Below are 23,173 nucleotides of genomic sequence, written 5' to 3' on the forward strand. Positions count from 1 at the left end.
TGGCAAAATATCGGTATTGGCCCACAGTTTTTTGACAAAAGTGGTATGAGCCAAAAATGTGCATCCCCAGTATACATTATTGTAGTATATGTTGTTCAGCCTTTAATTTATGCTAACTACAATCAAAATTATTATGTCCTTGAGATGAATGGCAAAAAGTGTCCCAATTTACCTGTATTTACCTTAGTGACACTACCAATGACAAAGCTTTATCATCATTCACAGAATGAAATAAGACAAAGTTTTCTCTTCATATAACACCTTTATTTAGATTTCAAAATGTTACAATAATGATTTATACATGTAAAAAAAAAGTTAGTCAAAAATAAAGTAGGTAGAAATGCGTCAATGTCAGGTCTACAGTATAAACCTATATTATAAACCTACAGTCATCATTACAATGATTCCTGTTTGTACATTAGCTCCCATTAATACAATCTACCAGTCCTAGGAGTGTAATCATGATCCATGATTGCCAGGAGAAGATTGTAAGTTTATATATATATATATATATATATATATATATATATATATATATATATATATATATATATATATATATATATATACACACACACACACACACACACACAGAGTTGAAGTCAGAAGTTTTCATACATTTAGGTTGAAGTCATTAAAATGAATTTTTTAACCACTCCACTCCAGATTTAATATTAGCAAACTACAGTTTTGGCAAGTCGTTTAGGACTACTTTGTGCATGACACAAGAAATTTTTACAACAATTGTTTACAAACAAATATTATTTAACTTTTATTTGACTATATCACAATTCCAGTGGGTCAGAAGTTTACATACACTAAGTTAACTGTGCCTTTAAGCAGCTTGGAAAATTCCAGAAAATGATGTCAAGCCTTTAGACAAATAGCCAGTTAGCTTCTGATAGGAGGTGTACTTAATTGGAGGTGTACCTGTGGATATATTTTAAGGCCTACCTTCAAACTCAGTGCCTCTTTGCTTGACATCATGGGAAAATCAAAAGAAATCAGCCATCCTTGGGAGCAATTTCCAAATGCCTGAAGGTACCACGTTCATCTGTACAAACAATAGTACGCAAGTATAAACACCATGGGACCAAACAGCCATCATACCGCTCAAGAAGGAGACGTATTCTGTCTCCTAGAGATGAATGTAGTTTGGTGCGAAAAGTGCAAATCAATCCCAGAACAACAGCAAAGGACCTTGTGAAGATGCTAGAGGAAACAGGTAGACAAATATCTATATCCACAGTAAAACGAGTCCTATATCGATATAACCTGAAAGGCTGCTCAGCAAGGAAAATTCCACTGCTCCAAAACCACCATAAAAAAGCCAGACTACAGTTTGCAAGTGCACATGGGGACAAAGATCTTTTTGGGGAAATGTCCTCTGGTCTAATGAAACAAAAATGTAACTGTTTGGCCATAATGACCATTGTTATGTTTGGAGGAAAAAGGGTGAGGCTTGCAAGCTGAAGAACACCATCCCAACCGTGATGCATGGGGGTGGCACAATCATGTTGTGGGGGTGCTTTGCTGCAGGAGGGACTGGTGCACTTCACAAAACAGATGGCATCATGAGGAAGGAAAATTATGTGGGTATATTGAAGCAACATTTCTAGACATCAGCCAGAAAGGGTCACAAATGGGTCCTCCAAATGGACAATGACCCCAAGCATACCTCCAAAGTTGTGGCACAATGGCTTAAGGACAACAAAGTCAAGGTATTGGAGTGGCCATCACAAAGCCCTGACCTCAATCCGATAGAAAATTTGTGGGCAGAACTGAAAAAGCGTGTGCGAGTAAGAAGGCCTACAAACCTGACTCAGTCACACCAGTTCTGTCTGGAGGAATGAGCCAAAATTCCAGCAACTTATTGTGAGAAGCTTGTGGAAGGCTACCCAAAAAGTTTGACCCAAGTTAAACAATATAAAGGCAATGCTACCAAATACTAACAAAGTGTATGTAAACTTCTGACCCACTGGGAAAGTGATGAAAGCTGAAATAAATCATTCTCTCTACTATTATTCTGACATTTCACATTCTTAAAATAAAGTAGTGATCCTAACTGACCTAAGACAGGAAATGTTTTCTATGATTAAATGTCAGAAATTGTGAAAAACTGAGTTTAAATGTATTTGGCTAATGTGTATGTAAACTTCTGACTTCAACTAATAATATATATATATATATATATATATATATATATATATATATATATATATATATATATGAGTTTAGCCTTTGGCTCATCACAAAGCATACCACTCAATTAAAAAGAAACAACTAACTGCTCCTTAAACCTGGATCATTAAGTAGCTTGCATGTTAAATCGAAATTCGCCCCATTCTTTTAATAGTACAAAAATGTCAGTTGATGTGTTCCAGCTGAGGCATTTGGCTCCAAGTTACCTTCTCATACTAATCTAACACCAGGCCTACCTTCCCAAACTCCAACCATCATAATAAAAACCCACAAAACTGGTCTCAGATCAGCCAAACAGGTCTATTAATCTAAAACACGTACTAAACAAAAAATGTGAGCAACTGAGAAAGAAATTCAGAGACATGCTCATAGAAACGTGTTGTACAAGGAGAAACAGCTGACCGTCCAGTCTCAAGAGACTCAAAGGACAATACAAAGTTTAAAACTAGACTTGGATCTAGTTTATCCAGCGGCAGAATTCATATTCCTGAACAATAAACACCCTGAAGAGTGTCCACTATTTCCAATATGGCTAAACGTACACGCTTCAGTTTTGAGCAAAACAGCCAATATAACATATTCACAAACATGTAGGGAAAAAATGCAACATGCTAAAAGTAAAATGGTGGAATTTAAAAATTCAAAGCTAATATATGATATAATATCATTATTTTACCAGCTGTGTGATTTAACATAATCTCAAAACAAAGCTTCAAAACTAAAACAGAAAAAAAAAAAAAAAAAACGTCAGTGCCTTAGAAATAATCCTGATCTAAAGACTCTAGGTCAGGGTTTAAGATTTAACTACAGTCTATACACACTATGGCAACACTCTTAATCCAAAAATCTCAGACAAAGATGAAAATGATCTTCTATTCAATAAAATAATGTATCATTAAAGGGAAAGTACATCCAAAAATGAAAATTCTGTCATCATTTACTCACCACCATGCCATCCCAGATGTGTATGACTTTTTTCTTCTGCAGAAAACAAACAAAGATTTTTAGAAGAATATCTCAGCTCTGTAGGTCCATACAATGCATACTATAAATCTATGTATCTCCACCTTTGACCTGCCCCGACCAGTAGGTGGCGATATACACAAAGAATGCGAAGCGCAAGATTGTGGAAGTGAAAGTGCAGATTTATAGTAAAAAAAAAAAAAAGGACTTAAATATTTATCTGTTTCTCACCCACACCTATCATATCGCTTCAGAAGACATGGATTAAACCAATGGAGTATTATGGATTACTTTTATGTTTCTTTTATGTGATTTTTGGAGCTACAAAGGTCTGATCACCATTCACTTGCATTATATGGACCTACAGAGCTGAGATATTCTTCTAAAAATCTTCATTTGTGTTCTGCAAAAGAAAGAAAGTCATTCACATCTGGGATGGCATGAGGGTGAATAAATGATGAGAGAATTGTCATTTTTGGGTGAAATATTCCTTTAAACACCCTGTTTGAACAACCTGTGAGTAAATAACAAACTGTATCACTACTCTAAAACTGATTTGTTTGCTTTGTGTGGTCACTCGAAAATTTCATTGTGTACTTTCGTAAACACGTTGCAGTACTTGTTGCATTCAACTTTTCAATGTGTTCAACTGAAAATGGCAATCTACATTGCACATCACCACATGCATATTACTATTGTGCATTACATACATGCGTGTACAGTGATGAGGAAGATTTCATTAACATTATGCATATGCAGATTTGCTTTGAACAACTAGACAGAAAAAGGGGTAGTTCCTATCACCGTACCTCTACTGTGCCTTGTATTTGTCCAAATTTAGAACAAACAAAATCTCTGTTCCATTCGTATTACGAAAGCACAACATTCACGTCATTGGTAGCATACTCAAGTTGCAATGTTAGCAGTACCGGTGAATGCTTATTTGTAAAAGTACCGTACACACAAGAGTCAAAAAGAGTGGAAAAAATTAATCATGGGACAAGCAAAAAGAAAATGGCTGTGTTTAGTTTTCAAAAACAAACATTTAAAAAAGCGTCCTCTTGAAATTAGACCAACTCCTTTGAAAACCCACGAGACACTTGACTTGTTTTGGCTTTTTGCTCTCTTTGTTGTCGGCACAGTCAATTAAAATGATAGTTCGCCAAAAAAATGAAAATTCTGTCATCATTTCTTTATTCCAAGCAACATAAAAGTGGATGTTAGGCAGAATGAGACCCTCAGTCAAAATTCACTTTCATTGCATCTTTTTTCCATACAATGGAAACATCTCCATTTGTGTTCCACCACAAAACAAAGTCATACGGGTTTGGAACAACTTGAGGGTGTGTAAATAATGACAGACTTTTCATTACAGGCAAACTATGCCAATAATTTCACATTTCAACCACATTCCTCGCCTTCATCCCACTACATAACATCCACAAAGAACTCGCTGGGGTTGCCCATGGCCAGATGAAAGGACTGTCTGGATGCGGTGAGCTCAGGAGGAACGGATCCCAGATCCCTGGTGGGAGGAGCTCCAGGTGGTCCGCCAGGTGTTGAAGAGGGAGGCAGGGCATGAAGAGCGGCCGCAGTGGGCAGGGTGGGAATGGGGCCGCCCAGGCCCGGATGAGGGTGGGGGTGCTGTGGAACCATCATGACCATCATGGGGTTGTAGGAGATGGGGATACCTGGGGGATATGTAGCCAGGTGGGTGGGCGGAACTCTGTGATGCGACCGCTGGCTCAGACTGAGGCTGTGCTCGCTGGGTGTGGCGGAACCGTGCTCCCGCCTCCGGCTGCTGCGGACAGAGTATTCCGATTCACTGCCGCTGCCAGAACGGGAGTCAGCTCCACCACCTCCTACGGGGGATTTTTCATCTCGACCGCTGGTGCTGCTGCCTCCTTTACTGCCCCGCCTTCGCTCGCCCTCACTACGCGTTGAACCACTGCTATGACTTCCTGTGCGAGAAACAGAGGAGCAATGCGTAAATGCTAAAATGTTTTAAAATTTATGAATTGCATTTTGACAAAGTCAAGCGTGTGTAGAATATGTTCCTGCCTTTAGTCTTTTGTAAAAGGAAAAGTTCTCCCAAACATTTTAATTCTATTTTTATTTTTATTTTTTTTACTCAGTGGAACACAGAAGGAGCATTTTTTTAATTTTAGAACTGTTCACAGCTCTTTTCCATACAAATAGTGAACAAGCTCCAAAAGTGGTCTGTTCTAAAGGTTGACCGATAATGGATTTTACCAATCCTGATAACTAAGGTGGTGGAAAAGGTAGATAATCGATTAATCGGACTATACTGTAGTTTTTTTAAAATCAATTTATGGAACGTTAAACGAAATTCTTAGGCTTTCCTTACTATGATGGGCACAGACATTGAGGCTACAAGAGTCCAAAATCCCAATAATGACTAGAAAAAAAAAAGAAGCTTTGGTGCATAAAGTGGGACTTTAAAATATAAACAAGCCTGAAATACACCAGGGAATCTTATTTTGAAATGAGACTTATTTACCAAATTAAGCTTTATATAGCCAATATATTCAGCAGATGAAGGGTTTTATGTCTATCCATCCATCCATCCATCCATACTGTATACACCGATAAGCCACAACATTAAAACCACCTGCTTAATATTGTGTAGGTCCCTTTTGTGCCGCCAAAACAGCACGTAGACTTTGCCAGTTCAAACCATTCTGGCCATTCTCTGTTGACCTCTCTCATCAACAAGGTGTTTCCATCCACAGAACTGCCGCTCACTGGATGTTTTTTATTTTTTGGCACCATTCGGAGTAAATTCTAGAGACTGTTGTGTGTGAAAATCCCAAGAGATCAGCAGTTACAGAAATACTCAAACCAGCCCATCTGACACCAACAATCATGCCACGGTCCAAATCACTGAGATCACATTTTTTCCCCATTCTGATGGTTGATGTGAACATTAACTGAAGCTCCTGATCCGTATCTGCATGATTTTTATGCACTGCGGCCACACGATTGGCTGATTAGATAATCGCATGGATGATTGTTGGTGCTAGATGATTTGGTTTGAGTATTTCTGTAACTGCTATTCTGAGATGCGGGTTGATGCTGTTTTGGCGGCACGAGGAGGACCTACACAATATTAGGCAGGTGGCTTTAATGTTGTGGCTGATCGGTGTATATATATATATATATATATATATATATATATATATATATATATATATATATATATATATATATATCACCAGATAATGTTGGATGAGGAATAAGGTTTATTATTATTCACAAGATATGAAGTTGGAGAAGCGATGTATGTGCTGACAGAGCATGTTCCCATATAGTCATATTTTTTATTTATTTATTTTTTGCATGCTCTTGGCCACATAGGAACGCTGAGGAATACATGTAACAAATAAAAATAAAAAACAATCAGCAACTATAGGCATTGATTTTTGCAGAAAAACGATAGTTACAAAATGTAACTATATATACTAAGCAGTAAACCCGATATATCGGTCTACCTGTAGTCTGTTCCTCACACAAAGCTATTGTATGGCTTTAGAAGAATTGGAACAAAGCGTACAAGTCATGTGGACTACTTTTTAGGGCTGACACGACTGGTCGACATAAACGACAATGTTGACAACAAAAAATTGTCAACTAAAATTTTACTTTGTAGTCTGAGATGTAGCTCACAGTCCAGATGCATGCCAAATAGCTCAGAATGAGCAAAGTGTGAGGGAATTATACAAAAATAATAAAAAAAAAAGTAAAATACAGGCTGCAAGGATAACCGTGACAACCACCCCACCAGCGGTGATGTGAACGTAATGTATCAACTTATATAAGACCTTAAGAAACCCTGAAATAAATTCCCGGAATAATTGCATATAATGAGTATAGTGATGTACTATCCTTAGTTACATTGTTGTGGGTTCTTGCTAGAGACGTATTCAATTTTAGTTTTTTCTAGAATTTAGGATTTTGTGCTACATAACGCATTGATATGGAAATGGCATATTCACAATGCCAGTTATGCATTTAGCATGCAACATAGTTCAAAGTCAGCTGTGCATTCACTTTATTGTCTGTGCAGATGTAAGTTGTAATATTATGTTCATGATGTAGATATAGCTGATTTCTCTCACATATATGTATACACTGGCGATCAAATGTTTGGAATAATGTACAGATTTTGCTGTTTTGGAAGGAAATTGGTACTTTAATTCACCAAAGTGGCATTCAACTGATCACAAAGTATAGTCAGGACATTACTGATGAATAAAACAGCACCATCACTATTTGAAAAAAGTCATTTTTGATCAAATCTAGACAGGCCCAATTTCCAGCAGCCATCAGTCCAACACCTTATCCTTGAGTAATCATGCTAAATTGCTAATTTGCTAGAACATCCCTTGCCATTATATCAAACACAGCTGAAAGCTATTTGGTTCATTAAATGAAGCCTAACATTGTCTTAGTGTTTGTTTTTGAGTTGCCACAGTATGCAATAGACTGACATGTCTTAAGGTCAATATTAGGTCAAAAATGGCAAAAAAAGAAACAGCTTTCTCTAGAAACTCATCAGTCAATCATTGTTTTGAGGAATGAAGGCTATACAATGCTTGAAATTGCCAAAAAACTGAAGATTTCATACAAAGGCGTACACTACAGTCTTCAAAGACAAAGGACAACTGGCTCTAACAAGGACAGAAAGAGATGTGGAAGTTCAGATGTACAACTAAACAAGAGGATAAGTACATCAGAGTCTCTAGTTTGAGAAATAGACGCCTCACATGTCCTCAGCTGACAGCTTCATTGAATTCTACTCAACACCAGTTTCATGTACAACAGTAAAGACAAGACTCAGGGATGCAGGCCTTATGGGAAGAACTGCAAAGAAAAAGCAACTTTTGAAACAGAAAAAGAAAAGGTTAGAGTGTGCAAAGAAACACAGACATTGGACAACAGATAATTGGAAAAGAGTGTTATGGATCTTTTGTGGGATCAGCTAGACTGTAAGGTGCGTGAGAAGTGCTTGACAAGACAGCCACATCTATGGCAAGTGCTACAGGAAGTGTGGGGTGAAATGTCACTTGAGTATCTGGACAAACTGACAGCTAGAATGCCAAGGATCTGCAAAGCTGTCATTGCTGCACATGGAGGATTTTTTGATGAGAACTCTTTGTAATAGTTTAAGAAGTTCTGAATTTTATTTTCAAATTGTAATAGTAATTTTTCACGTTATTAATGACCTGACTATATACTGTGATCAGTTGAATGCCACTTTGGTGAATACAAGTACCAGTTTCTTTCCATAAGAGCAAAATCTGAACATTATTCCAAACTTTTGGCCGCCAGTGTATATAGAGCTGTCAGAATTAACGCGTTAGCACATGCGATTAATTAAAGTTTAACGCTTTAATTTTCCTTAATCGCGATAAACGCATTTACAGTTAATGCAACCAGCATAAACACTTGTTGGGAGGGTGGAACTTTTGTAATGTGTCTGCCCGGAGTCATTACACTGATGCACACACCACAAACACACACAACAGCGCTTCTCTGTCCGTGATAAAATGATGGAGAAAGGACACACTATTATTTGATGTACAAAACAAGCCCAGATGAGTTCACAGCTGCACTGAAGTTGCCACCCTGATGCAAATCATGAACGCGGCTTGACGATTGCAGTAGGAAAGCGGATACCACAGTCTACCGGCAGATTAATATTGTGGAGGATGAGAGTTTAAGAGATTTAATGCCCATTGCAATGAATACTAAACCTATGGGGTCTAAAGCCATCTTTACATAGCAAAGGTGGCACAGAAGCTGCATCTGAAGTGGCATTTAGGTGTATTTTCACAGAGCAGGAATAAATGCATTTGCACATCAGTTGCAAAGGCATAAATAATTTTATGAGATGAACATATTAAATGTAAAATTATGAATATAGAAAAATGAAATGAATGAAAATATGAAGGAATACTTATCCTATGGGGACTAATTATTTTAATAAGTCAACCTCCCAATTAGACTTTGAGAAATGTTTCATTTGAGTTGAACTGGTGCTATTTTAGTGCATTTCTATCTTTATACTGTGGAAGGCTTTGTTTGGAAAATGTTAATAAAGCATTATATTGTTACATATTGTTTTGTTTTCTTTCCTAATATGGAGGTAAATGTATTTGACAGGAAAATAATTATATATGCTGTCAAATTTTCAGCATTTTCAAAATCTGTGATTAGTCACGATTAATAAAAAAATTAATCGACTGAGAGCACTTATATATATAATTTCAATGAAAATATCTAAAAATCCTTTAAAACAAGGTATATTGCCTTGAGGAGCTACAGTACATTGCATAAGATGTTAAGATTTGTTTGTTTTTTACTTGTTTTAAACAACCCTCATGTTTTGTTTTTTAACTGTAAATTTGCACCTGCATTTTTTATTTTTTTTAATAATTTAAACATATTTCTTCCAAGAAAATTTCATCCTTGTTTCTTTATTATTAGTAAGCATGTTTAAAACAACATCTTAACTTATAGCACAAGCTGAATTGTCGAATACAAGCTTTGATTAATTGTTGCAACAATCGCCCAAATAGTTTATTAATCGTTCCAATAATCGTTTGATTAGTACATTTTTAAAATAACCATTAGTTGCAGCCCAACTACTTTTATGAGGTTTTGATTTTAACCTTTTTGGAGCTCGACAGACCTGAACAGTCAATCGGAAAAGAACTGTGTGAAGATTCTTGAATTCTCTTTTGAGGTCCAGGGAACATGAGGGTGAGTAAATGAATGTTCATTTTTGGGTGAACTATTCCTTCGAAGAGGGACAAAAGGCCGAAACATACTCAAGTCTACAAAAATTGTGAACACAAATGCTTCTAGTTACACAAGGCTGAGTAGCTAATCCCTAATAAATATTTATTCATCCAATGCTCGTTCTCTCTCACCTTCACTGTGTTGACTACCAGCACTTCCTGGTGTGTAGCTATAGCTGGAGAGCTCATGGTAGGGAGGGGGCTGGCTGGGGTAGGGCTGTGGGTACTGGTAAGGGAAGGTGTGCATCAAGGGCCAGGGTGTGGCCCCTGGCAAGGGCAATGGTGCCAGAGTGTCCTGGTCAGATGCTCCACTGGAACCATCATTATCATTCAGAGAGAGGTTTGCCATATCTGATTAAAAAGGAAAGGCAAAGAACTCTGTTAACAGAAGAGGTCCAGCCCCAGTGATCATGTAATCTTTCTGGACATGTAGAACACTCACAGTTTTCACAGTCGCTGAAGTCTCCAAACACATAGTAGCACTGCTCTGAGAAGGTGATCTTGTTGACTGTGTGTCTGATAAAGCCAGCTTTCAGGAGGTTGCTGGCATATTTACGAGCCTCTCGTCTGTCCTGGAAGCCCTCGATGTGGTGATAAAGCCACTCAACCACATCAGAACCTGTAAAAACACAAAACTTTACAACAACGTCAAAGTAAACAAGCATTTCAGATAGTTGGCCCATTTGATAATTGGACAACAGGTTTCTATCTAATTAATTGGTCTCTTTTTTTAGCAGTGTAAAGCCCCTTCAAATCAAGAGTACCATATCACTGAAAAATTGCTGGCAAATATTCTCCTCAAAACTGACATGGCAGAAATTATGTCTGGAATTCTGAAAAATTTGTATATGATAGGCAGTAAAGATTTATCTCGCATTAATGCAAAATTAAATCTGTTACCAACTGATATGTTTGTACGCAAAATGGAACAATGGAAGTAGAATATTGTGATAGTGGAATCAAGGGCATAGCCAGGAAATTATTTTGGGTGGGCCTAAATAAAAATGCATTTTTTTTCTTTTTCTTAGCAACAGAGAAGCAGCGCATTCACACAGTTCTTTCACACTTTTAGAATTCAGAATTTATGCATTTTTTAAACTATTTTATAAATCATATAAAAATTTTCAGGGTGTACAGCTGAGCCTTGCCTAAACAGCTGGAGTTTCACTTACTGCCCCCTGCTGAAAACAGGTGGGGCTTCAAGCTTGAATAGATCCGATGGTAGGAATCTTCCTTATTACAGCCCGGGGACATGATTATTTGCGTTAATTTTTAACACATAATTTTTTATATAATTATTCGCACTGAATTAATGTGTTAAATCAACAGCCATAGTTATTATATCTTACTCGTTAAAAAATATATTGTCGGGGCCTGGGTAGCTCAGTGGTAAAATACGCTGACTACCACCCCTGGAGTTCGCTAGTTCGAATCCCAGGGTGTGCTGAGTGACTCCAGCCAGGTCTCGTAAGCAACCAAATTGACCCGGTTGCTAGGGAGGGTAGAGTCACATGGGGTAACCTCTTTGTGGTCGCTATAATGTGGTTTGTTCTCGGTGGGGCGCGTGGTGAATTGAGCGTGGTTGCCGCGGTGGATGGCGTGAAGCCTCCACACGCGCTATGTCTCCGTGGCAATGCGCTCAACAAGCCACGTGATAAGATGTGCGGGTTGACTGTCTCAGACGCAGAGGCAACTGGGATTCATCCTCCGCCACCCGGACTGAGGCGAATCACTATGCGACCACGAGGACTTAGAGCGCATTGGGAATTGGGCATTCCAAATTGGGAGAAAAAGGGGAAAAATCCCCCCCCAAAAAAAAAAAAATATTGTCAGCAGCAAGAATGTTTGCTGTGGCTGGGTGAGAAAGACACAGAGTGGGTGTGGCATCAGGCGACACATCTAATTTGCACCGGCACACCACCCACTCCATTCCTGGATCCATAAGGACGCCAGTGTGCATGCACAGTGGAAACTAGAGACCGCTCCCTTGTAGAGCAGCATTTACCATCTTTAAAGGCAGCGGTGATGAGGCTCTATTACCCACAGGCGCATCCCATCACACACCACATGACGGAAACTGTTATGACGCCCCTCCTCAAGCCTGCCCACTCTAGTTTGGATCTGGCTGAAGGACGGCCCTCAGAAGAGGAGAGGCGGCAATATTTCGAGGGAGGGGCGTGTTGTTCTGACACAGTGCTTTTACTTGTGTGGATAGGGCTTAAGGTGCCACATGTAGGATGTACTTTCTTGAGTTTGTTCCTACTTTCATATGCTCTGTTTGGTTAAGCCTTTCATGAGCACCTGTTCTTTACTTTTTTTTTTTTTTTGCTCTTTACTGCTCTAGTTTCTTCTTATTATTATTATTCATGACATTCACACCCATCAAATCTCCCTCTCTCTCATACTCACCCAGGAATGCATTGGGGATGGTGATCTTCAGCCACATTCTGTCTCTGACTTCCAGACCAGAGTCAGGAGAGGCCATGGCTTTAGCAACCGATGCCATGTCAGAGCGCAGGGAGAGCGAGAACTCATCAAATCCTACAGAGAGGAAATGAAAAGAACAGATTAAAGGGGTCATATTTCAGAGCAGATTGTTTTGTAAACCTCTCACAATATAATGCAAGGAAAGGTCAAAGGAACTGGGGAGTGAAAAGGATAGTTAAAAAAAGAAAAGAGACTTACTCTCTGTCTCTGTTACAGATGAGCTGGATGTGATGGTGCTGGGTGGGTAGGGAGGGTACGCTCCACCACTCATGGCCACAGAGTGACTCACCCACACTGCAGGGTCAATGGGTCGAATCGGCTCATCTGGAAGTCACAATGACGAGGACAAGGGTTTAAGTCAAGACATGTTCTTTTACATCTCAGTTAATACTTATATTAATCATCTGCTGATGTGTGTGCATGTTTTAGTACAGTAAAATGAAGACTGACTGCGGGGCAGTGTGAAGTATCCTTGGGGTGACGGGTCCCAACACTTTGCCACTGTCAGAATGATGGGTCTGCAAACACAAACACACAAGGCAATGCTGAAACTAACATTTAACCCATTTCCAACAGGGACTCTACAAATAGCTCTACTCATTTACAATGTTAACTTAAATCTTAAAAGACTAGAAGCTCTTAGAAGCTCTGTCGACATTAGTATTTGAGCTGTAAATTTGTCCTAATGGTACTTTTGGGGTGAGACTACTTTTCTAGGTGGATGAGCTTCTGGTGATAAGTTCCCAAATCTTGTGGGTGGAGTTTGCTGCATGTAAACAATTTCCCATTGTGGCTTCCTTGCATATATTAAGCAAAAGTAATCGGGTTTACTTTTTAGCAAAGACAAAACTGTAAACACTGCCTCTGTGGCACAATAAAAATAGCTGTTTCTTTTGAGCGTCCCATCCAGCCAGACCCAACAACATTGACTCAACCACTGGCGTGATTTGGGGGCGGGTATCTATGTGTTTGTTTGATCAACATCAGACAGGGGGCATATTGGGAAACAGTGCTTTTTTGCAATTCCGCTCGTTGTAAACTTTTTTTTAAATTTATTTTTTAATGCAAAGGTCAAATCAAAACTACTTTGTGGTAATCGGCAGTGTGTCACGGATACTGTCGACAGAGCTTAAACGGATGTTTCACCAAAAAATGAAAATTCTCTCATCATCTAAGTCACCCTCATGCCATCCCAGATGTGTATGACTTTCTTTTTTCTGCAGAACACAAGATTTTTGGAAGATTATCTCAGTTCTGTAGGTCAATGCAAGTGAATGGGTGCCAAAATTTTTAAGCTCCAAAAAGTCAACATTAAAGTAATCCATAAGACTACAGTGGTTAAATCAATGTCTTCAGAGGCGATATGATAGGTGTGGGTGAGAAACAGATCAATATTTAAGTCATTTTTTTACTATAAATTCTCCTCCCTGATCAGTCAATCTCCATTTTAACTTTCACTTTCAAATTCTTCTTTCTGTGTTTTTGGTGATTTACATTCTTCATGCATATCGCCCCCTACTTGGCAGGGAGAAGAATTTCAAGCAAAAAAAAGGACTTAAATATTGATCTGTTTCTCGCCCACGCCTATCATTTCACTTCTGATGATATGGATTACAACACTGGAGTCCTATGGATTAGGCTACTTTTATGATGCCTTTATGAGTTTTTTGGGTCATCAAAATTTCGGCACCCATTCACTTGCATTTTATGGACCTACAGAGCTGAAATATTTTTCAAAAAATCTTTGTGTTCTACAGAAGAAAGAAAGTCATTCACATCTGGGATGGCATGAGGTTGAGTAAATGATAAGAGAATTTTCATTTTTGGGTGAACTATCCCTTTAAATTGCATTTAATCCAACATATTAACATTTTAGCACAAAGCACTAATAAATGTACTTTCTACTTGTTTGTGAGCAAAGTATGGAAGACGCACCCAGGTTTGTGTACAATGTCTCTCAGAACCTTCACAGCATCATCATTACTCATGTTCTCAAAGTTTATATCATTCACCTGCACAAAGAGAGAGTATTAATAATCACCAGTACCAAACATCTGAATGAACAGATGCATGTAGGGAGAGTCCTGACCTGCAGTAGCATGTCTCCAGGCTCTATTCTCCCATCTGCAGCCACAGCTCCACCCTTCATAATAGAGCCGATGTAGATGCCTCCGTCACCCCGCTCATTACTCTGACCCACAATACTGATGCCCAAGAAATTATACTTCTCTATTACGCACAGAGAGAGAGAAAGCGACATAATTACATCAGATAGAGTGCATTTGTTACTGCATTATGAAAAGTATTGGATAAAACGTAGGAATTTAGAAATTAGGAAATGAAAGCATTTCAAAAACACAGATCTCACCCATGTTGAGTGTGACAGTGATGATGTTGAGGGACATTGTGGAATCAGTCACACTGCTGAATGATGATGCCTAAAATCACAAGAGACTTGTGTTAAAAATGGATTTACTATATCAAATTTCAGTCACTCTCACAAATCTTCATCACTCACTCCCCATATTTTACAGTTAAAGGGATAGTTCACCCAAAAATGAAAATTCTCTCATCATTTATTCACCCACATGCCATCCCAGATGTGTATGCCTTTCTTCAGCAGAACACAAATGAAGATTTTTAGAAGAATATTTCAGCTCTGTTGGTCCATACAATGCAAGTGAATGGTGGCCAGAACTTTGAATGTCCAAAAATGACATACAGGAGGCATTAAATTAATCCACATGACTCCAGTGGTTTAATCAATGTCTTCAGAAGCAATATGATAGGTGTGGGTGAGAAACAGAACAATATTTAAGTCATTTTTTACTATCAATCTCCACCTTTGACTAACCTCGTCCAGTAGGTGGCTGAATGTGAAAGTGAAAGTTATTTCCACACCAGAATGTGGAAGTGAAAGTAGATTTACAGTTAAAAAAAAAAGACTTCAATATTGATCTGTTTCTCACCCACAGCTATCATATCATTTCAGAAGACATGGATTTAACCACTGGAGTCGTATGGATTACTTTTATGCTGCCTTTATGTCCATTTTGGACCTTCAAAGTTCTGGTCACCATTCACTTGCATTGTTTTGACCTACAGAGTGTAGGTGTTCAGGAGAAGAAACAAAGTCATACACATCTGGGATGGCATTAGAGTGAGTAAATGATGAAAGAATTTTCATTTTTTGGGTAAACTATTCCTTTAATTTATACGTCTATTTTAAGTTTCCAACCGTCATCATGGTATTGCAACTCAACATAATCAGAGTTGGGGGTGACAAATTAAAATGTACTGTATTTTATTGTTTAATGCCATATCAGCAACAAAGACTACTTCCATGGCAAGAACAATGTGAAAATCTATGAAGAAGAAAAAAAAAGACTTTTAAAAAGTAAACACTAATAAAAGTATACCAATCCAACAAACCAACCAAAAAAAAAATTCATAGAGAAAAATGTAATCTATATCAGACGATACAAATTCTAAAAGACTTCTTGATAACACTTTACTAAACACATCTTAAAAAAATAATTTTGCTTACTGACATTAAAAGCAGAAAAGCTCAAAAGAATATGTTTAAGGGGTGATACATTAGATGTGCAAATCAAAGGGGTGACAAATTAGTCACGCGGAGACCTGAGAAGACGCTTTATGCAATATCACACTCGCTGTTGTGCTGTTGTACTAAATATCAGCACAGCTATGATTTGGCTGTAGGCACAAGGACCCAGGTCATGGTAATGTACAAAATAACTGTATATAATAATCACACTTCTTTGAGGAAATGTTGCAGTACCCGTTCTAGTCTGGGAGGGCGCTGTTTCCTGCGTCTGCGGTGTCTCTTCAACAATCTGGAGGCCGTACTCTGTTCTGTAGAACAACTAAACCTGAGAAAGAGAAAGAGTGAACATGAGAGAGTAAAAAGGAGCAAAAAGGGTGAGTTGTGTGTTAATATCTCATCGGGAAAGCCCTGTCCTGTGTATTCTCGATAAGAATGTTTCCCCCAAACAAGTGTCATTCAACCTTCCCTTGGATGGTATGGCGCCACTGCTGCGTCATGCACAAACAGAGTTGAGAATGGGTGAGACGGAGGCTCAGGTTTATTTTAATTAATCCAATATTTTGATTAATTAATCGCTATTGTTGAGCATTACGGATAAAAATTTGAAATTTTACTTCATATGTAAAGCACTCATTGGCAATATAGCAAACCATTTATACTGTATGTATAATCATAAACCCCTGCAGATAGAGTCCTGACATTAAAAAAATGTTAAGTCTAGACAAGTTTTTTCCTCATTTAGAATGGGAAATTAACTTATGTTATGGACATGATACGTTTTAAATGCGTTTTACACACTCTGTAAAAACTCTGAATTTAAGACGCACAATCCAGAAATGATAACAGCCACAAAATGTAGATGGGTTGGCACTCCTAAGAACATGTTATATTTAGCTTTATTCATCATCGTTTTCACATAAATGGGGAAAAACGGCATTACATGGCATCTTTTTGTTAAGGACAGATGTGAAAGCAGCACCTGCTAGATGAAAACCATTCAAAATGCTTTGAAACCTGCAGACTTTGACCTCCGAGACATTGGTATGATATGCATCAAGACAGCATTATGGATTGAACTTATTTTGAAATCGCGAAATGTATGATTACTAAACCGAAAAATTATGCGTTTTAAAACAATCTGCATAATGCACTGACAAAGGCTGTAGTTTAGGGTTATTCGCTGTACCGCAGTTTTTGCTCGATACATTTTCCTGCTTTTTTGTCCTTTGCCGATCACATACCTGAGCTCCATCTATTCAGCATCGTGTACCTGCTCATGGTGTCATCATCATCTGAGTCACAGAAGCTGGTGGTGTCCAGTTCACTGCTCATCATGGTAGAGGAGCTTTCATAACCTGCCAGGTGGCGTTCTAACCGTGTCTGACCATTCACACGTGCCCCTGCAGAACCAATGAAACAATTAATCACATTCATTCCAAGACAACAAATCACCAATGACTAGATTACTTTATAATATTATTAGCGGATTATCTTGAGTGAAATCGCAGCTCATCAGATCTCACTGGCTATGATTAGAATGAAATGCCGGCGTACTGCTTAAAAAAAAATTTACGATGCTGTATAAACCAATTTTGAAATACCACAATAGTACACTACATTGCTGTAATATACAGTACTGTGCAAAAGTCTTCACAAAAGCATTTGTCTTAAGATGGTTATTTATATCTTCAGATTTAGTGTGTCAATAGGAAATATAAATGTTAGACTCCCAAACATTACTTTTTCAAATAGAAATGATTAGAATAGAAGAACAGGGAGCCCTGCAACAGATGTCATGATCCCCACAGAGCCCCCCACTGAACATCGTGTCAGTCTGAGATTACATAAAGAGACAGAAGCAATTGAGACAGACTAAATAGATAGAATAACTGTGATGAATTCTTCAAGAAGCTTGGAACATCCTATCTGCCAACAACCAAGAAAAACTGTGTCCAGGTGTACCTAGGAAAATTGGTGCCGTTTTAAAGGCAAAGGTGGTCACACTGAATATTGATTTAGCATTTATGTTTACTGGACTTTGTACGACATTAAGTGATAAATGAAAACTATTTATGTCATTATTTTTGAAGACATCCTCACTATGCAACATTTTTCACAAGTGACTAAAACTTTTGCACAGTACTGTACGTATAATACGAAATGAATAATATGAAATGTATCATATGCACATATCCGAGTAGAGCACAAACAGTGTTCTGACCGTGCTGCTCCAAGCTCTCTCTGCGTCTGGGTCTCTCTCTCCTGAATGACAGAACCGATTCGGTTTCTGTTGTCTCGTCCAGAGTCTCCACACTACTGGCCACATTAGGACTTAGAGAATGAAAAGAAAAAAGAAAGAGAGAGAGAGAGAGAGGGAGAGAGAGAGAGAGAGGGAGATTAAGTGGACATGTTTTGTCCCAATTTCTCTGAAGGCTTGCAATACAAACCATGATAGAAAAAGCAGAGCAACCCTAAACCACTCCTCTTCCACATAGTGTAAGTAACAGGCTATGTTCACTGGTTCAACATATATATATAATATTTTATAATCTAACACTCTCAATGTCATGTTTTTGAAAAACTAAATAGCATGTATGATACTTTAACCCTGGCACACTATGTCAGTTCCACATTCTAGTGCATGATGGAATTATGCCATCAGCATCTTCAAAAGAGCTGAAACTTGACACTTTTTTTTACAGGTTTTCAAAACACCAGTTACAGTATTCCAACCAGGTTTGTCCTCAGTAAAAAAAGCTGTGCAAATCAACAAATCACAGCCAATCAGAATGTATCTGATGTTTAATATAATGGCTGAGCAGGATTCTGGACCCTTGAGATTTCACTGTGGGAGGAACTACCCAGCATGATGTGACCAACAAAATGAATAGATTTACAAGAGAAACTAACTGGTAACAGTCAAAATTAAGTTGCAATTGTGAATGTTGGCTGTACAATTTAGTTTATGCTAATTTTGTGTACTGTTGATAAAAATAAGCAATAAAGCTTGCTGGAAAATAGTATTCATTTAGCGGATTTGAGGAAACTGGCATGTTTGACCAAACTGCATTTATCATTTTTAAACTCATATGGGTCACTCCGTGTCAACACAACCAGAGGTCACCAGGTCAAAATTTTATTTGATTATTTTTATGTTTATGAAAGATAAACATAAATGATGACAAAAGCCAAAATATGAAATGCCATGGATCAATATTTACAGAGTAATCTATTATTTTGTAGAGGGAGGAGGGGTCAAAATTACAATTTACAAAACAACAGACCCAAAAAAATAGCCTTCGAAAGGTGTCAGCGTCATTATTTAATTTCGTCTGTGCACATGGTCGGGCATGAGCCTGCCGTTGACTGTACTAAAAAAGTATTACAAAGCAGTCGTAGTGTGCATGCATCGAACGTGTTTGTATTTGCTCGTGGTCAGAAGACTATACTTTGAAAGGCAACGCGGTCGACCAGGTGCAATCCGATCCAGAACGCACAAAAAAAAAGTAGACCCGATATACATATATATACAAACACCGCCAGATGGGCTGGTTTGAGTATTTCTGTAACTGCTGATCTCTTGGGATTTTCACACACAACAGTCTCTAGAATTTACTCCGAATGGTGCCAAAAACAAAAAACATCCAGTGAGCGGCAGTTCTGCGGATGGAAACACCTTGTTGATGAGAGAGGTCAACGGAGAATGGCCTGACTGGTTCGAACTGACAAAGTCTACAGTAACTCAGATAACCACTCTGTACAATTGTGGTGAGAAGAATATCATCTCAGAATGCTATTCTGAGATGCGGGTTGGCGCTGTTTTGGTGGCACAAGGGGGGCCGACACAATATTAGGCAGGTGGTTTTAATGTTGTGGCTGATCGGTGTGTATATACACTTTACTTTTTTGACGCAAGCGAATACGAACCATTCGTTGCATGTGCACTACGACTGCTTTGTGATGCTGCTTTTTAGACAACGTGCACAAACGAGAACTGTCCACATGTCGAGAATAACTGGGCGGCACGAGGACTGTGCTGATGACGAAACTTGCGCAATCAAGGGATGTGCAAAAGTACAAACTTTCATAATCGACTAGTCGGTTGTTTGTTTGAACGACTAGTCCACTAGTCAGTGTTAATGAAAATAATGTATAATTGGGTTCTGTTATGTTCACGTGACCCCGATCAGATCTTATTGCACAAAACTATCAAAGTAAGAAATGTACGAAATAAGAAAGGCTCCAATACAGAGCGGCACAAAACCGCTTTTGTGCATGCTGAACACAGAATGACAAGCTTCGCCGCTTTGATGGCTGAAAAAGCAGCGGTGCATAAATGGGACTAAACTTAGAGCATTAATGAGACGAAACTTCTTGCAGAAGGTTTTACTGTGCTGACTGATTTTTCACTTTTAAGCACAGCACGCTATAATCACGCAAAAACGCTCTCCAAGAAGTTGTGTCTGTCTATTAATTTGAGACTTGCGTCTTCCACTAAAAATATTAATGTTTAATGTAAGTCAACCCCACTTATTGACTAGTCATTTTTTGGATGGCTAGTAGATTAGTCGACCACCACGGCTCATCTCTAGTATTACTAAAATCAGTTGACTTCAGCACCCTTTGTTGCATTACATGCCAATAGTGTTTAAAAATGGGGAAAAAAAAAAAACGTTTTTCCAACGTTGGAGTGCCTACATCTCCAGAAGTATTAAAGATATCTTTTAGATTCTGGTTCTAAACAAACTGTCATTTTTGTATCCTATATGGATAAATCCCAGAGATATGGGGCTCTCAGTGTGGCTCCATGTGTTAATTGTTAAATTTGACCCATTTTCAAAAGTCACAAGGTATTGAGCAAGTTTTTCTTGTCAAACAAATCAAAAATCTAAAGTACAAATAATGTTGAAACTAGAAATGTACCTTTATTTATTCACACACAAAAAACAACTGTTTTGTCTCGAGAACAAGATAAGAGCTTCTCTTTTGTCAAGAGCATCTCTAGATGATACAAACCAAATTTCACGTGAATCAGATAAACAGCCTATGACGATTTCGAAAAAGCATGTTGTTTAAAAAAATTGAAAGCAAGAAAAAACTTACTGTAGAAATGGAAATCCATATGAAAATCATACGTCATTTTGACACCATATAGAAAATAATGGATTACTAAATACTGATCTATGGCATTTAATATTTTGGCTTTTATCGTCATTTACATTTGTCTTTCAGAGAGACAGACTACGCTTCTTAGCATAGCAGTTTACATGTCAATTGTTTTTATTTACTAACAAAGTATTAACAAAATAAAAATCAAAATCTAAAGTGTCTGAAATGTGGTTGATTTAACATGGAATAACACATATGTATGATCTTCCAGTGTCTTGTCACAGCTGGTGAAGACAAAAACTAAATAATATGGAAGAAATCTGATTTATGATTTGTCACACAAGATTAGAATACTGTGTTATGGTGGGTGAACAATAAATTAATAAAGTTAGGAATGTTACTAGTACTTATTTAGTACTATAATTAAGTACTTATTGGTTTTGTGACGGTATCGCAAAGGTGTTTGTGTGCGTCTCACTGAAAGGAAGGGGGTCTCGAGTCTCCGATGCCGCCCGGCCGCTCTGCAGGTGGAGGAGGAAGAGGAGGCGGAGGGGGCGAGGGTTCTGGTCGGACTTCTGCAACCGGGGCTGGAGGTGCTGCCACTTCTACTGCAATGCTTTCTGAAGACACCAACTAGAAAAGATGGGGAAGAATGAGTTGGAATGGGAGACACTGAAGAGAGGCTATGAGAAAAAGGAGATTAAGAAAGACTAGAAACATTCGACCTGGACCTCCACCCCTTGACTCATTCAAACCATGTCAACATCATAAAGAGCACAATGAAGGTGTGACACCTGGGTGACAGCACTGCGCTTTGGGATATATCAAGTGTCATTTCAATAAAAGGTTAAAAATAAGATGTTTTGGACAGATCATGTTGAGGTTACATTTTTTTGTGGTGGTTTCTATATTAGATGGTAGAAAGATTTTTGTCGTGTTATTGTGTCGAGTGCATTCGTACGTACATCAGGTCCAAACTTCAGGGGAAGTCCCTTGCAAAAATTGTGTATTAAACATGCAATTGTGGAAAATTTTAAGCACACAGAACTATTTGAAGCTCTTCGCAAACAGAACCTGCAGCAAACCTTTGGCGACAATAGACCATTTGCCACTACTGGCAAACAGCTCTTTGGCAAATCATTGGCAAATAACTACACTACAGGCATACAGTTATGGTACCTCTGACAACAGAAAAAACAAACTGATCACCATAAAGCTCATTTGCATATGAAAATTCAACAACAAATATGCGGCAATGTATGGCAAAAATTTTCTTTGTTGCATAAATATTTCTTACACATTTTTGTGCCACTACCGATATCAGCTTAATTAGAACAACATCTGCCGATACTGATAGTTTGGGGGTTCTGCTTTTACAGTATTATGTTACTTTGTTTCAAATCACTGACAATTAATTAATTCACAAGAAATGTAAATAACTTTTTCCTTTTGTCTTACAAAAATTGGCCCTGATCATAGGCTCTTTTTTAAACAATCGACATGTCCAATTGTGCAGATAATTGTTTTTATTGGCCAATATCGATGGTTGGTCAATACATTAGTGCATAGCTATTTACAGCCCAGACTGCGCACGTTCACCTCTGAGATGTCTATTTAAAGGGATAGTTCACTCAAAGATGAAAATTCTCTCATTTTCTCACCCTCACGACATCTCAGGTGTGTATGACTTTCTTTCTTCAGCAGTACACATTTAAAGAAAAATAGAAAAATATCTCAGCTCAGTAGGTCCTTAAAATGCAAGTGGATGTTGATCCGACATTAAAAGCTCCAAAAAGCACAGACACTCAACATAAACGTCATCCATACGACTCCAGCGGTTAAATCAATGTGTTCTAAAGCTTTTCATTGCTTTTGGTGTGAATAAAATCGATATTTAAGTATTTTTTAACTATAAAGCATCGCTTACACTCAGCAGCGGTCAGTGCACGTGTTATAATCGCATTGCCATGTTCATGTGTTCTGCCGAAGAAAAAAAATCATACACATCTGGGATGACATG

The 23,173-nt window shown here is 38.2% G+C and overlaps 1 protein-coding gene across 2 annotated transcripts in view; it reads right to left on the minus strand.

The window, feature by feature from the left end:
• Positions 1-253: 253 nt before the first annotated feature.
• The window catches only part of LOC127433836 (segment polarity protein dishevelled homolog DVL-2-like), a 39,303-nt gene continuing 16,383 nt past the window's right edge, over positions 254-23,173 (minus strand). Inside the window, exons 3-15 of one of the 2 annotated variants that reach the window (XM_051686103.1) lie at positions 21,632-21,786; positions 18,266-18,375; positions 17,315-17,444; positions 16,279-16,369; positions 14,845-14,914; positions 14,566-14,705; positions 14,412-14,488; positions 12,927-12,994; positions 12,675-12,800; positions 12,399-12,530; positions 10,432-10,608; positions 10,122-10,340; positions 254-5,126 (exon numbers count right to left, since the gene is read on the minus strand). In XM_051686103.1, coding sequence (XP_051542063.1) covers positions 4,594-5,126; positions 10,122-10,340; positions 10,432-10,608; positions 12,399-12,530; positions 12,675-12,800; positions 12,927-12,994; positions 14,412-14,488; positions 14,566-14,705; positions 14,845-14,914; positions 16,279-16,369; positions 17,315-17,444; positions 18,266-18,375; positions 21,632-21,786 — 2,028 coding nt within the window. In that variant the 3' untranslated portion in view covers positions 254-4,593. Of the gene's footprint in view, positions 5,127-10,121; positions 10,341-10,431; positions 10,609-12,398; positions 12,531-12,674; positions 12,801-12,908; positions 12,995-14,411; positions 14,489-14,565; positions 14,706-14,844; positions 14,915-16,278; positions 16,370-17,314; positions 17,445-18,265; positions 18,376-21,631; positions 21,787-23,173 lie in introns of both variants that reach the window. The other variant, XM_051686093.1, reaches the window with a different exon arrangement.

Source organism: Myxocyprinus asiaticus, chromosome 4 (assembly GCF_019703515.2).
Source record: "Myxocyprinus asiaticus isolate MX2 ecotype Aquarium Trade chromosome 4, UBuf_Myxa_2, whole genome shotgun sequence".
Lineage (NCBI taxonomy): Eukaryota > Metazoa > Chordata > Actinopteri > Cypriniformes > Catostomidae > Myxocyprinus > Myxocyprinus asiaticus.